We start from the raw sequence: 15,717 nt of genomic DNA on the forward strand, positions 1-15,717 counted from the left end.
TCATTTGCAGATGCAGTATTGCACACACTGACAACACCAATACACTACATACAATATAATGTAGTTTTATTTGTCAATAAGTCACTTTGTGACCTTTTCGCAAGTACAGTTTCTGTTCCCTCTTTTACTTTCCGATCAACATCATCTCCAAAAACAACTTTTATTGTTTTTAGAAAGTTTTTTTCTCTCTCTCTCTTTTATTTGCAATGAAGCACCTGATCTGTCCAGTTTGTTTTATGGTTAAATTTCAACTTAACAGCAACGACCATGTGTGCAACAGTGCTTGAGATTATACAAAACAGGTACTAAATGGCTTAGCAAAAAAAATTTTTTTTGGATTTTTATAGTGTTTCCAATTCAGACAGGGATCAAACGTTACAGCAGCAGGAACAGAGATGCATATGCCCCTTATATCACGGTTCAAATACCATTTTCAAATTGAAAATTACCTCTATTCCCAATTTTCTTGAATTTTTTTTCCACCATTTGTTTTTATTACAATTTAGACATTTGAGTACAACGTTTACTTTGAAAATGCTTGTAAACTCAACAGGTTCTATTAGCTGTATATTCCACATATCATGAAATAATAACGCAAGAGTTGACTTCTGGTTTGGTATCGTGATGAAGGGCTATTTCACAGCTGATTTGGCAACTAGTTATATTTCAAAATCTACGGTGAAGAAAACATGCTGGTTCAGACCGTCAGTCACCCAGGACATGACAAGCCAACATGCTTAAGTAGAAGGCAACTTCAAGAGACATCCAGTTGCCCTTTACTTGAGAAATCAGGATGAAAAAATGTGGAGTGGAAAAATATCCACAAATATTTTTATACATTTAAATTTATTTTCCCTATAATAATTACCCAGATCTAGGGAGATGACACTTCTCAAGGCTTTTTGATGGAACCCTGCTCCATCCAGACCCTTGCAGGCCGCTCCGCCTGTGCTGGAATGTGGAGCAGCAACGAACCAGTGTGGGTGTTTCCACAACCGGCGATGCCCACAGCAAGCGCGTCACGCTCAACAGGAAGGACAGGTTGTGCTTTGGCTGCGTTTCCAAGCAAATGTGAACACGCATAATTGTGTGGACAAAAACACACGCTCACACACACAAGCACTCGGGCGGATCAGGACAGGCTGCGGGGCCTTAAAGGTTTAGTAAGCAGGAGTGGGCGTGTTACAGAACGCTTGTGTATTACTCACACCCACTCCCACTCATGCATGTCACGTTCAGACTCTCCAATCTTTGGCATAAAAGCTGAACTACGGCCCCACTTTTCGGTCCGTCTTTATTGTGAAACATGCACTGAAGACCTTTGTTGTTTTGTAAGAGAAACTAAACAGCCAGGGCCTTTTTCCAGACAATGACACGTCTCATATCTGTTGCTTTTTTTTATGAAACAAAAGTCTATAAACCGTCAAAAGGGAAAGAATATATATAGAGAGCATTCCAGATGTTTTTCTCCCTCACCTCACCACATTCCTCAACCTGGGCCAAGACAGTAGTGTCAATATTTATCTAATGGCTGATGAATCATGGAGAATTTCTGGAGGAATAAGACTTTATTCTAAGACTTATACACTAACTTTCCTTAGGAACGATCTAATTAGGGTCACAGAGGTCTTCAGTTTTTAAGCTTGGCAGATCAGAAATGCAAACTGGCAACAAAAGCTACGAACACTAAACTATTAAGTCCACGGAATGAGATTTAACCTTGGTTAACATCAATGGTTTGCTTTGGTAGGTGTGCCAATTCAAATGCAGTCTAAATTATCATGACAACTACAGCTTTAACCTGATCATCTTCTGGAGGAAACCTTTTTAAATAAGCCAAGCCACAACACAACACATCTAACAGCCTGTAGTGAACTGGGAAATGTCAATCTTGGAGGGACAAGGAGTTTTGGAAAATTTAATGTCCCTGAATGGTGTGATGTCTGTTTAAAACAGTCTCAGACCTACAGTCAGGCCTCTGAGTCAGGAGGAGCATGTGGCTTCTGTCCAAGTTGTGGAACAGTGGACCAGATCCTTACCCCTGCAAAACTGCCGAGGGAAGTCATGGGAGTTTTGATTGCCTGGTCTGCATGTTTTGTGGACCTGTGAACATTTTTCGGGAGAGCCCTCGGAACCACAGCAGTGTGGGATGTTTTAATGGGCTATCCAGCGCATGCCTAACCAAACCAAGAGCCACGTTTGCAACCATGGCACGAAGTTAAGCTGGTTTCCAATGCAGGTTTTACAAGGTACATGATCCTGTCTGTGTAGTTTTTGGACGTGATCTCACGGTATACAAATGGAGAGGAGGAATTCTAGTTTGAGGACCTCAGGTCTCAAACCTCCTATTTGCAGGCTAATGGTTTCTGTTGACCATGACCTTAAAGTGCATTGTTGCTATTAAGAGCCATGAAGAGACTCGGGTCCTCTTAAACAGAGTTCATGGTTCGCCAAAAGACCATGAGCTTCTCCGTCTGGTCAGGGACCAATCTCTGCCTCAAGAGAGTTCAGGAGAGCCGCAAAAGAGTTCAAGTATCTTTGTGTGTGTGGTTTGCCGGTGATGGTAGGATGTAGAGGGAGCTGGATTGATGGGTCAGGTCTGTCTGCAGTACTGCAGGGTTTTTTTCAGTCTGTCGTGGTAAGGAAAGAACTGAGCCTAAAGGCATAGCTCTAAATTTACTGAACATTCTAGTTTTTGACCCTAGCCCATCATCATGAAATATGGATGTTAACCAAAAGAATACGAACCTGGATACAAGTGTTTAAACGAGCTTCTTCATTAAGAGTGATGTGACTCAGCATTAGCGATAGGGATGGGAGCTCCATCATCTGGTGGAAACTCAAGAGTGGAGTTGGTGCTAACAAAAAGGAGTCAACAGAAGATGTTTGGGCATCTGACCAGTATACCTTCTGGGTGCCTCCTTTTGGATGATTCATGTCCCACAAGGAGACCCTGGGATAGACCCAGAACTTACTATAGGGATGTTTTACCCCTTGTGAGCTAGCTTCCCTCGCGCACCTGTGACCATTGAAACCCAATCTTGCATTAGCAGAAGACAGTGGACGACTGGGTGGATAATAGAGTGATAGTGAATTGATTTTCCTGATGTTTATATCACTTAATCTCAAAACGCTCTTCTTTCCTTAATGTCTTTTATCCCACATGTACAGATAAAACAAAAACAGGGTTAACAAGGTTAAGGTTTGAGCATGAAATAAAGTAAGAGAAGCGCAGCTCCTTAACAGTAAAAGTTACAATATTAATAAAAAAAATGGACATTGCTGAGGGGTATGTAAAAGTTTGGTTTAATTTTTGTGAAGCGCATAAGACCGGATGCACATGCTGATATGAGCATCAAAGTGATAAACGTATGTGAAAATGACTGTTGCGCAATCAGTCAATGGACCAACGTCTACATGTGACTTCCTGCTGGTGGTGGGGACACGCATCAATACGAGACTGAAGGACTGCTGGAGCCACATACTGACGAAAAAAAATATTTGCCAATTCCACCCACTGTCAATACAAACACAAAACATAACGCAATCATCTTGTGAGGCGGCAGCGCGGCGTAGGTCGGCAAAAAGATCGACGCGTTTTCACAGATGCTTTCGTCCGCTCAGCGTTTCGGAATCGCGTCGCCAATTTCCCAACGGGTTTTTAATGAATATGAATCAGCGCAGCTCCTGCGCCTTCAGAGCTGCCAACGAGACCATCCGCGGCTCTGCGAGGCCAACATGTGACAGTGTCAGAGTCGATACATCAGCTGCGCCACCAGGGCAGCGTGATGTAATCCTGATGTGTGACTCAGACTGCCGACACATGGCATCAGCAATACGAGCACATCCACCAACACGCTTCGTCCAACTGGCACCGCCGTGATTCTGTGGCTCTCCGACCCCCCAGCCCTCTTTAAATGTGTCAATCAAAGTCCGGTTAGCAGCGCCAGCCCCGAGGCTGAAGACCCCTCTCTGTCTCTGGCTGCTCTGTGTCACGCATGCTGAGTTAAGCTGAAGTTGTCATTCAGGACACAGAGAGCTGTTTCCTAGCAGCAAGGATTCCCCATCCCGTTGTCCTTTCACCAGAGACCCAACACGCTGCTCACCTCTGACCGCTGACCTCTATATGTGTCTGTTTAGCCTGGAGGGAGGGGGGGGGGATGTGGGTATGAGCTGTGAGCCACACACAGAGAAGCTTCCAGCCTCCCACTGATGCGGTCGATCGTAATCTGTTATCCGAAACAGCTTTTAAGTTAATTAAAGTACGCCCGAGTAAAACTTTATTCCGTTTGGAGGTAAAACCACAAAAAGGTCCTGCACAGGAAGGAGGACATTTTTTGCTGACAAGTGGAAATAAAATGTGCCTCCTAAAAGATGATTTCAGGAGGCATGCTTAATTTTATAGTAATGTAAAAACGTAAAGACAATCAGATCGTTTTCCAGAAATATTCACACATCAATGTCTAATCCTAGTTTTCATTTATCTCAGCAAATAAAAACTAGCATTAAAATTGTTTTTATTATTGAACAAAAGATGTTGTGTACAGCCAATTTCAAAGTCAACTGACAGCATCTCATTGAAAAACGAAAAAGAAAAAAAAAAAACACGCTTTGACCTGGACTAGGGATTTCAGTTTCTTAAATCCGTTAGTCCTGGGTGGATTTACCGCGTGTTTTGATGTTGCAGGGTCAAATTCTACTCCAGCTTAATATCTCTTAATTTTCATGGAATGCAGTGTTAGGTTTCCATCTCGTCTGTTGTGGCGCTCAAATAGTTCAGTTCCAGACTTCTCCGTCTAAAGAAAATCATTCCAGAGCTTCTGGTCTTTGACTTGGTCCTCTGTCGAACTTTAGTCCGGTCTTTGTGTTTTTCATAGAGCTAAAATTTCCTTCTTATACCATGCAGTAAAACTGGTGCAGTCTCTGACTGTTCAGGCATGCACTTTCACATCAGTAGCAATAGCCTGCTATAGATCCGATGGCATTTGAGGATATTTTTTTTTTAAAACTTCTTTTACCAACTAGTTTGAAAGGCCAGAAATGTGCATGTAGCCAGTTGTGTTGAATTTCCCCCACTTGCATTTTATTTTCCAGACAGTGGAACACTGTCACAACTGTTTTTGACCTCTCAAAGCTCCTTCAAAAAGCTGAGTAATGAATTTCTCATCATGTCCACCTGATTTAAGCCATCTAATTTTTTTTTACCTTTTTAAGTGGGAATAAAATTATGGGTGACATGTATTCCTCGTCAGATTTATTTAAACTATACAAACTTATATGGTTTTATATTACTAGAATTTTTCAGTGCTGTTAAAATTATAACACCCATACGTCCAAATATGAATAAACACAGGCTTTCTTAGGGCGTTCTCACTCTTTCAAATGACTAAATGTATTTTGGAGCAGGCAGCTTATTGGCATCCAAGAAAATTTAAAAAATAAATCTTTGTTTTATGAGCTTTGTTGGCAGAGTTGAAAAGAAGACAAATACTATGCCAAGCTGTAATAGGATCAGATTAGAAATGTTACAGAATCAAAGAAATGATTTTGTTAGAAAGCCTCTTTTGAAGCTTTCATTGACGTGTGAAGAAGCTTTTTTCAGTCAACACATCCTCTGTGGGTAGTAGTCAGACACCGTGTCGTCTTTGCTGTGGTGAGAACACGTTCATTTGTGTTGGTGGTGACAGCGACAGCCCTGACTCAAGCTGGCCAGGAGCTACGACAGAACATTTTAGCCCTTAAAACTCCTGGAGACATTTTTTCCAATGCTAAATAATCAGCAGGTTTGGCGGCCTTAGGAATTCAGAAATTTGACAACAATCAACTAACAATTATTTTTATTAAAAACTTTTACACCACAGTTTCAGGGAATAATGTATAGTGGTTATCGGCCAGTCAGCGTCGGCATCTCTCCCTTATGAACAAACACTCAGCGGTGCCTCACTATTATCTGTGGTGCAAATAATGGTGTGGAGTATAATTCAATGTCAATATATATCACAATCTAACTTATTTCAATAATGATGACAGGATATTTCCAATAATTCAATATACATTACAGTCTATGATTACAGCATTTGTCACTGAATGATCGTTTCGGGTTTTATGTACTTTTATTGTTTAAAGCAAATATTTCTAAAATCTAATATTGGAGGAATTTTACAAACATGGCAAAATAATCGTCATAATTTTGTACAGGCATCTGTTGTGGGCACTCTTGGCAGTCTTTCTGAGGCTTCTATTTTGTCTATATCGAGATCGCAGTTATATTGTATCGACCAAAAGTAAGAAATATATCGTGATGTAAGTTCTGGCCATATCGTCCAGCACTAGGTGCAAACTGCCACAAACCGTGATTTCACACGTTTATCTCCAACATCTCCGCTCCAGCTTCTAAAGGAAGTTTTGGGACGCTGCATCTGCCTGTCGCTCTTACAGAAATGTCCGCTGGGAACGCCGCATTAAGACTCGAATGCACCCGTCTGTAGACTTTAACGTTGCATTATTGTGTCAAGCTGTTTACTGTAGAGCACGCTGACGTCTTTTTGGTTTGATATAGTCCCAAATGCCATTTTGACTTTTTTTTTCTTTGAGTTCATGTTTCACAGCGAATCCATCAAACTCAAACAGCCCAACATCATTCATACCCCTGGCAGATCTAGACTTATGGTCAAATTAGATTTTGACCAGTACGTTTCTTTCTGACAGGAAGCAAAAAAATATATATATTTTGATCCGACCAGGCTGAGTTCCAACTTGAAGCAGATGGAGAAACTGTGAAGCGAGGTAAAGATTAGGGTGATGGTAAGGAGGTAATCTGACCTGAAAAACTGAGAGCTCATCGTCAGTGTGAACAATACAAAAAAAAAAAAAAAATAATAACTTAAACCAAATTTCTGGAGTGGAATCATCACATGTCTGTTGCTGCTCGAGGATCTATAGAGCCGGCTCTCCTTGCCTGACCTGCGGGGCTGTACACCAAATACACGGTACAGTGTGGGATTTCTTCAGTCAGGTCTCCTGTTGATTCATTCATCGACTTTTAAACTAACTGAAGGTACCTTATTCCTCCCCTGTGTCTACACTAGCCCCCATTTTTTTTTTCTCTCATGCTCGCCACATACCTGCAGTGCTTCCTCTACACACTCGCCAACACACCCGCCGTCCAGGGCGACCCGCTGTTACCATGGGGAACATTTCGACCCTGTCAGCACCTCTGGGGTATGCCTCCCACCCCCTCTCATTCTTCACAGTTTTTGTGTCCTTTCACCCCCTCCCTCTTTTCACTCCGCTGGAACCCATCCTCCATTCTTGAGGGAAACGACTGTTCGTTCTCCTTTTTCCTTTCTCACAGATTCATTCACCCACAGCGTTTGGCACCAGCGGTCTCCTCTCCTCCTACTCTAACTCCTACTCTGTAGAGTCTTTCTAAGAATGTGCCTACAATCGGGTCCTTCCACTCAAAGAGTTGGAGGAAATTGAAAGAGAATGTGCATCTGCTGCCGATTTCAGCCGCACAGGATCAGGGAGATTGCGATAGCTGATATTCGGCTAAATATCCTTGGGGAACACGAGGAGCTCATTTTGATGTATAGACAGAGCTCCACCGTGGAGGGGGAAGTAATTGTTTTGGTGATTAAGAAGCCTTAAATGTCTTACTTTATGCGCAGAATTTGACCTTTATGTTTCTGCCGCAGGCCCGGTAACAGCATGAACCAGGTAGAGGGGGATCTGGAGCGAATAAAACCCATTACGACAGCATTTCAAAGCAGGAAGTTGGAGAAATCTGGAATCTGCCACCAAGTAAATGAAGTGAACGCTTGATGTTGGTGGAAGAATTATGCAATAATAATGTGACATTTCCCTTTGAAAAAGAAAAAAAAAACCTCAGACTCTGAACAGCTGGCAGAGAATCAAAGTGATGTCTAATGACACGCCAGAGGCTCAAACTCAGAGCCCCCCCCCCCCCATGGTCACCACCTATACTGTTAATGATTACAACATTATAGCCACAACACGCGCAAGCTTTAAAGTAACAAGTAGGTTTCAGACACTAAAAACCTTCAAAAAAACAGAGCAATGAAGAGATTTTCTATGAACGTACGCCATTTATTTGAACAAAGGTCAGAACTAAATCATGGAACCTGCAAAAAAAAAACCAGATGGACGGATGAACGGACACAGGAAATGACTATGATCAAATGGATTCATTCAGGGGTGTCCCGCTCCGGTCTCCAGGGTCCAGTTTGCTGCACCTTTTAGACGTCCCTCTCCTTTAAATGCACTTGAATCACAGAACGAGGCCATTCACAAAACTCTGCAGCACAGAGAAGGTAGTTCAGCCACTGGATTCAGGTATGTTGGACCAGGAGGACACCAAAACGTTCTGGGACATACGGCCCTCTGGGACTGGACTTGGACAACCCTGGATTAACCGATGGAGATGGATTGGAAATCTGCAAAAGGTGGACGTTTTTTTTCCCCCAACCTCTCAACCCTTCAGTTGAATCCTATACTTTCCCAGACATCGTAAAACAGAGCCTTCTATCTATGCTCTTACGGGGTCATCGGGATTAGGCTGTCAGGCGGAGACGGATCAGAAAATGAAAGATTCAGCTCATAATCTGAGGGGAACTCGACACGCTGTGCCATTAGGTGCCTTTGCGCTGACTGGACCGTGTATGCACAGAGGTCAGCTCACGGCTATGGCGACAAAAACCATCCTGCTGTTCAGTAGGAGTGTGTGTGTGTGTGTATGTGTTTAGTGGGGGGTGGAGGGGGTCGCAAAGTGTGGACGGGCAACAACACATGCACAGCTGGGATAGCTGATCTCGACATAGGGGCACATTACGCGGTTTATCCTTTCTAAACATAGACCCGACATTATCTTAGTGCCAAACGTTCGCTACGAGCACGGATGACGGACAGGCAACTGCCTGAGGGGACTTCACTTCCATCAATCCAGCTAGATGCACTTTAGGACCGTAACTCGGGGAATTTCTTACCAACGTGAGCCTGACGTAAATCTTTATAGCGAGAGCTCATAAAACAAGCCGAAGTCGGTGAGCTGGTGTGACACAGGTTAATAAGTCACACGAAGGTGGCGATTCAAAGAGTCAGACAACACTTCTTATGTCTGCTCAAGAGGCCTCCGTGCAACTTGCCTTGACATCACTTCCGTCTTACCATTGCAGCTAAGATTCAATTAGCGTTCGTTCAAAACTGAGGAAAGGGAAAACAAATAAGCATCAAAACACCCGAACGCTCGTCTGAGTCTCTCCTCTGGTTATTATCGTCTCTGTCACCCTGGACAGTCACAACACGTCCCACATAAAACACGGCAAAAGATCCAGGATATTATGGTAGCACTGCTAATGTTGACTAAGTAGCACATACAATAACATTTGGATTTCTGCTTAATTCAGCCCAATTCAAATGAACTAGTCCGTTATCATGCAATCGGAGGAAAACTGAGTATATTTCAAGCTGTACAGTTCCATTAAGTAAAAAAATATGTTTACACTAAAAGCACATTTACTGGTGTCTAACTTGCATCAAGCAAAAGCATTTACATTGGTGCACTTAAGATAAAAAAATTTAAAAAATAATTTTAAAAAAAAATCACAAAAGTTAAGGACATAAGCTTTGCCTAATTGAAGATGATTTTGTAATTCCTTCATTTAAGTCTATCAAAAAGCCTGTAGCATATGTTGCCTCTTTATGTGTCGCAGTCCTCAAGAAATAATAAAGAAGATAAATGGAAATTTAACAAAGTGGGCAATGGCGGGACAGGTCTCAACAAAAAAAATATAAGAAATCTGAAGTAGTCGATGGCTGGTAAAAGCCTGATAAACACGTCGCTAAATGTTACCTTTATTTAACAAAAACTAAGCCGCTACCTGGAAAAGCTGTGGGAAAAATTAAAAACACAAGAAATAACAGGCTGGTTTGCATCCAGGTGTTGAGCGTCAACACTATGTCAAACTGGGAAGATGACGGCGACGACGATCTGAGAGAAGCAACTTCTCCCCACTCTGTTTGGCAAGAGTTCAAAGGTCAATTCTATACGGACTGGACTTTTTTTCACCAGAATTAAACATCAGTGTTCACAATACTAAAAGGAAAAGTTAAACAAATCTGTTTCAGACACCACGGGTCTCCCATTGGCATCTTAATTGTTAAACCTCAAGGTAGCACAACTGGAATCCAACTGGACAGGTTATGCCTTATTCTACAGTTGCCAAAGGAAAAACCTGCTCTCAATAAAACAACACGGCAGTGTATTATATGTTACCGAAGTTGAACTTACAAAGATTCCCTTTGCATTCTGTTAATATACCAAAAATACAACTTATACTACCTAATATGTTAGAGGGAGCCCGTTAGACTGTTGTTGCACTTAAATTACAGCACTTTGAATCATATTGTTACTAAAAAGTGCTATATAAATAAACTTGTCTGGCCTTAAATGGTGAACATAACCGTCAGGCCATCCTGCTTCTCACTATGTGGCAGAGATGTCACGGCCATAATCCTCCACGTAAAACTGCACTTTAAGAAAAGGTCATCCATCTATCTTTCTCGGTTACTCATTTGCCCAATAGAACCTACTAAAATGTACACCATAAATCATTACAACTGAAGTTAAAAAAATACTTAAAGTGACTAACTGGTTCCCTGCGAAAGTGTCCACGCTCCTTTAATCCTTCCACACTATAAACACAAACTTCAAGGTTTTGTTTTGGGGTTTTTTTAAAAGAAGGATTGTATGCGACAAACACAATCTGGAAGGAAAATCACAAAATCATTTTATTTAATTATTCCTTTTTTTGTGGCATCCATTTTTTTTTTTTTGTCAGACGCCCTTTTCACTGCTGCTGAAAGTCTTTTCAGGGATTGTTTTTTTTGCCTATTTCGCTCAACAAGAGACAGAAAGAAAGGCGCAGATTTTGTTTGTCCCTTTTGGCGGCAGCAAGGCTCAAGCTAATTCAGATTGTTTGGAGAGCATCTATGAACATCGATTTTCAATCATCTTCACAGATTCTCATTTGGACTTTGATTTGGACTGAGCGACTCAGGCTCATGGACGTGGCCGGTTCTGACCCCCGCCATGGCAGCTCCTGCCGCGCGTTTAGGGATGCGGTCCTACCGGAAGGTGAATGTTCAGCCCGTTTCGGACACACACACGCACACCAGCACGCAATTTCTCTTCACAGATTACAGCTGCACCCGAACGAGCGACTCTCAGCTGTTTTCAAAGCGTACGCTGTGAGAGGCGGAGCTACAACGAACGGCTGAAACTGAAGTCCGCCGGCTACATAAACACTAGACGTGCGCATGTGCGGTAAGAAAAAAAGCTAACAAGGAGCACCTTGGAGTTAATTGGCGTGTAAATTAGAGGTAAAAGTACATCTGTTGTACAGATTAGAAGAATTTGTTAAAAAGTTATCACTGTCTTTAAATGTTGCATGAGATCCTCATGGGGTTGAAATCTGGGTTGAAATTGCTCGTCTTGGAGGACGAAGTGCGTCCGGAGCGTCGTCGGCCTCGAGGAGGGAGACCAGGAGGGGTGAGGGTGTCTCCCATTTGCAAGGTTACCTCTCACCTCTGGATTTTACAGTAATTGCCTCACACTTTGTCACTGTTGCTCTGTTAAACTGTGGTACACAGTTTCTAGAAATAGAAAACAGATTAAATGTTGTGCGGACTTTGATCGAAGATGGCTTACAGCCCTTTTTTTATTAATTACAAAGGTCCTGATGTGTAGTGACCAGCAGAAGCAATTCAATTAAATGTTATTTATATAGCGCCAATTCATGAAACATGTCATCTCAAGGCGCTTTCCAAAGTCAAATTAATTCAGATTATACAGATTAGGTCAAATAGTTTCCTCTCTAAGGAAACCCAGCAGGTTGCATCAAGTCTTGACAAGCAGCATTCACTCCTCCTGAAAGAGCGTAGAGCCACAGGGAGAGTCGTCTGCATTGTCCATGGCTTTGCAGCAATCCCTCATACTAAGCATGCATGAATGACACTGCGGTTTTGAATGCTTAGGATAAAGTCGATCTATGATTAAATCGGATATGGAGTGAAACTCAACGTCTGCGAGGAATCATCATGCAACGTGGTGTCTATAACTAATAAGTTAAATTAAATCCCCCAACATGAGCTGCGTGCCTCTTCGGCTCCTCCAGAGTGACCATTGGGGCCTTTTGGCTGCTCTCCCAATAAAAGGTCTCCTTATCAAGTCTGTCACCTCACGCGGACGCCGACCTCTTGGTGGGTTTGCACTTGTGCCTCAGTCTTCCAAATTTCCAAAAGATGGGTTAAGCGGTGCTCTGCCAAGTTCAAAGCTTTGGATATTGCTTTAAAGCTCAACCCTGCTTTAAACGCCTCCACAACTTCCTCCCCGACCTGCCCGGCGTTCACCATCATGCTGTTTGTTTACTAATGTTGTCCGACAAAAGCCCCCCGGGGGCCTTGACACAACAGCTGTATCTATAGGGCAATTAAACGACACACAAGAGGACTCGATCGTGACTAATCGCACGACTTCTGAGGAAATCAGTTGCGCTGGATTTTATTTAAGGGAGTAAAGGGAGGCCGTACAAATCCACGGCACGCTTCACAAGGGTCTTTAATGCTCGCATCCCTTTCCTAACCCTTTCCAACCGCTTCCATTTTACACTATATTTGCTTCGGTTAACCATATAAAATCCAAATAAAACACACAAACGTTTAGGGTAGTTATGGGATATATATATATATATATATATATATATATATATATATAAGGCACATTATATTCAATTTGCAGTTGTTTTTGACACCTTTAAAGTAAAAGCCAATAGTTTAAACTTTAAAGTAGACACCAATGGATGAGGACTTTTTTTTTTTCTTCCTTTATGACGTCCTGTAATCTCTTATCAGTCTGACAGGATAAAGTCCAGCTGTCAAATAAAGGATCAGATGACTTGTGGAGTGCCTCACATCTTGAATCGGTGGTAATAGCTGAAACCATTTCCCCATCGGTCAAGCTGACAGTTATGTTTCTTTTACAAGGAAATATATTCATATACATATTTTAAAAAAAATAAAAAAAATTCCTAACCCCAACACTTTGATGCCTCACAAGGAAGTGAAGTGGCTGAAAAGTATGCTGGTAATTAAGAGTGATAAGTGGCATGCCTCTGTGTTGTGCTTTTAGAGGCACAACCCCCCCACCTGGATTGGGTTTAAATGAGCCAGAACTGACATTCAGCCATTGATCTCACCATGTCCTTTGGGATGTTGGCCGACATCCTGAAGGTTTCCTGGTGCTCACACGGTCATGCACAGCAAACGTCCCCCTCTTTTTCCTCGGTCTCGGAGAAGAAACGCGTCCTCTGTGGACTTTACAGCAGTTGACAGACACACAATGTATTATTCCTGCTGACTTCTGCTCTCTCTGCCTCTCTTTCTCTCTCCAGTCACAACACTGAGGTAGTCAACCGGAATATTAAAAAAAAAGAAAAGCCTCCTTCCTCAATGTTATTGCACAATCATCTCGTTAATTAATCCTCCAATGAGCGTCTGTCGAGGTGAAGTTGTTGTTAGCGGTGACAGTTGTCGACCCGAGGGACGCCTCCGACCCTCCAAAGCATCAGCAATACCCCGTTGAAGGAAAGGTCTCTACGCCATGCGAAAAAAAAAACGTATAGTGCTGGTACATCCGGATCTTTTTTCCCCCTCTCTCTCTTTCTCTGTCTCTGTCGGCAGAAAAGGAGAATAAAAATATCCTAAATAGTGACGGCTGCTGCCCCCCCGTTTCACTCTGAAACGTCCGGAGGAGGAGGCAGAAATAGAGGGTGAGAGGCTTAAATGTTGTCGGTGCTTGTTGTTAAAGTGTGCGGATGATTGTCTGCGATGTTACGGACCGCACTGCTGCACCTTCACAGCACGCTCAGCTGTCATTCTGCCTCGACGCTGACGTCAAGCGCCTCCACGTACCAAGAAACGGGGCTTCCGGAAGTGTCTTTCAAAATAAGACGCTGCGGGTTTATATTATTTTATATTACGTCACTGAAAACCGGACACACACCAAAAAAAAACCTGCAGCAAAAATATAATAATAATAATAATAATATTAATAATAATAATAATAATAATAATAATATTTTATTATTGTTATTATTATTATTATTATATGATTACTGTAAAACATTTTCCTTGTTATACAAGAGTCTTGAAACTCTGACTCAAACTGCAGTCCACATTTTTACAAATCTCTATTTGAACAGACTTTGCCGTCAATCTTCTACAGGCTGTGGTTATTCTTGTTGCCTTCGTACATTTTTCCACCACACTCTCTCCTTCAACTCAGCTAATATTATGGAACAAACCCCTTTCTAAATAGCCTGCTTCTTCATCAATTAACTCCTCTTCATTGTGGAGGTTTCCTGTGACTGTCTCTTTGACAACTGTCAAGTCAGCTGTCTTCCCCATTGTTGTGTAACCTCTAGCATAGCATTCCTGTATTTAAAAAAATCCTTTTATTATTGGTCTGGTGGAGAATTATAATTTGGGGAGAAACTGAACTTCAAGAATTCATTAGATGTCATAATCATCAGAATAAAAGAAAAATAAATGCGTTAGATTAATCATTAGCATCAGCAACACAAAAGGTGTTCATCTTTTTTTTATTTTCTTCCTGGTAGTGTTTCATATCATGTTGCTACTTTTACATGGATTATTTAGTTCTATTTTTAATTATAATCTTTATTTGTTCCAGACTGTAATACATTTATTCATTTCAATAACTCATTCCTTTTGTTCAGTTCTTTGGTCAGTTTCTGCTGTTTTTAAAGTGCTTTATAAATAAAGCTGGCTTGAATTCTGTATAAAAATGAATTTGTATAAAACAAGATTTTTTAAATTAATTATAGAAATAAATAATCTGTTCAAAGACAATGTAATTTGGTGATATCCACCCCATCATGACCTTCTTTTTACAAAGGTAATACTCCTGGCATCTGATCAAAAGAAATCTTGTTTGGACAAAACGTGAACAAGGAAAATGGAATGGAAAAGGGCGTGATTAGGAGCGAATATATCGTCACTGATGCTAACAATGCGCGTGGAGCAGTGTGATTGGCTCAGAGCAAAGTGAAACTCCGAATAGGTGCGGTTGATATGCGACTAGAGCGAAGCCAAAATTTGCTCGAGTTCAATTATGTGGACATTTCTGTCAATTCACCTCATGTTAAAGGTCCTCCTCGTCCTTTTATTTAAGTGCAAAAATGCTTTTATGTTACATATTTAGACCACGTACAATTAGGGTATATTTCTAAATAAATTATAGATTTACTGACCAGAGACAGATCGACAGGCTCTCTGTAATGGGGATAGAGCGCCTGTACTTTGTGTCCTGAAGGGTGATCCTTATCCTGACGCAGGACAGCAGGTCTTCATACTAAGTGCTTACATGCAGCAGCGTGACCCGCTCTGTAAAATCAAGGTCCATATTGGTGAATTGAACAGACAAGAGGAAATGGCAAGCGGATAGAGGCTCCTCCTATTTGTTGACACGGTGAAACAAGCTGGGCGAAACTTCGCCGCTGGTGACCTCAAAAATTGTTTGCAAGAGAGAGGCGAAAAATCAAGCGACCAACAGCAGGAAATCAATGAGAAAAATTCAGCAAGTTGGTGTGAACGCACCTTAAGGATTTATTTCAGGAA

General features: G+C 41.8%; 1 protein-coding gene across 1 annotated transcript in view; it reads right to left on the reverse strand.

Moving 5' to 3' along the window:
• Positions 1 to 13,964, reverse strand: part of ubl3a (ubiquitin-like 3a) — a 42,762-nt gene extending 28,798 nt beyond the window's left edge. The window contains exon 1 of the mRNA XM_012878690.3: positions 13,275 to 13,964. Within this exon, the coding sequence (XP_012734144.1) occupies positions 13,275 to 13,301 (27 nt within the window). The 5' untranslated portion in view covers positions 13,302 to 13,964. The remainder of the gene's footprint in view (positions 1 to 13,274) is intronic.
• Positions 13,965 to 15,717: the final 1,753 nt, after the last annotated feature.

The sequence above is a fragment of the Fundulus heteroclitus genome, chromosome 11, assembly GCF_011125445.2.
Source record: "Fundulus heteroclitus isolate FHET01 chromosome 11, MU-UCD_Fhet_4.1, whole genome shotgun sequence".
NCBI lineage: Eukaryota > Metazoa > Chordata > Actinopteri > Cyprinodontiformes > Fundulidae > Fundulus > Fundulus heteroclitus.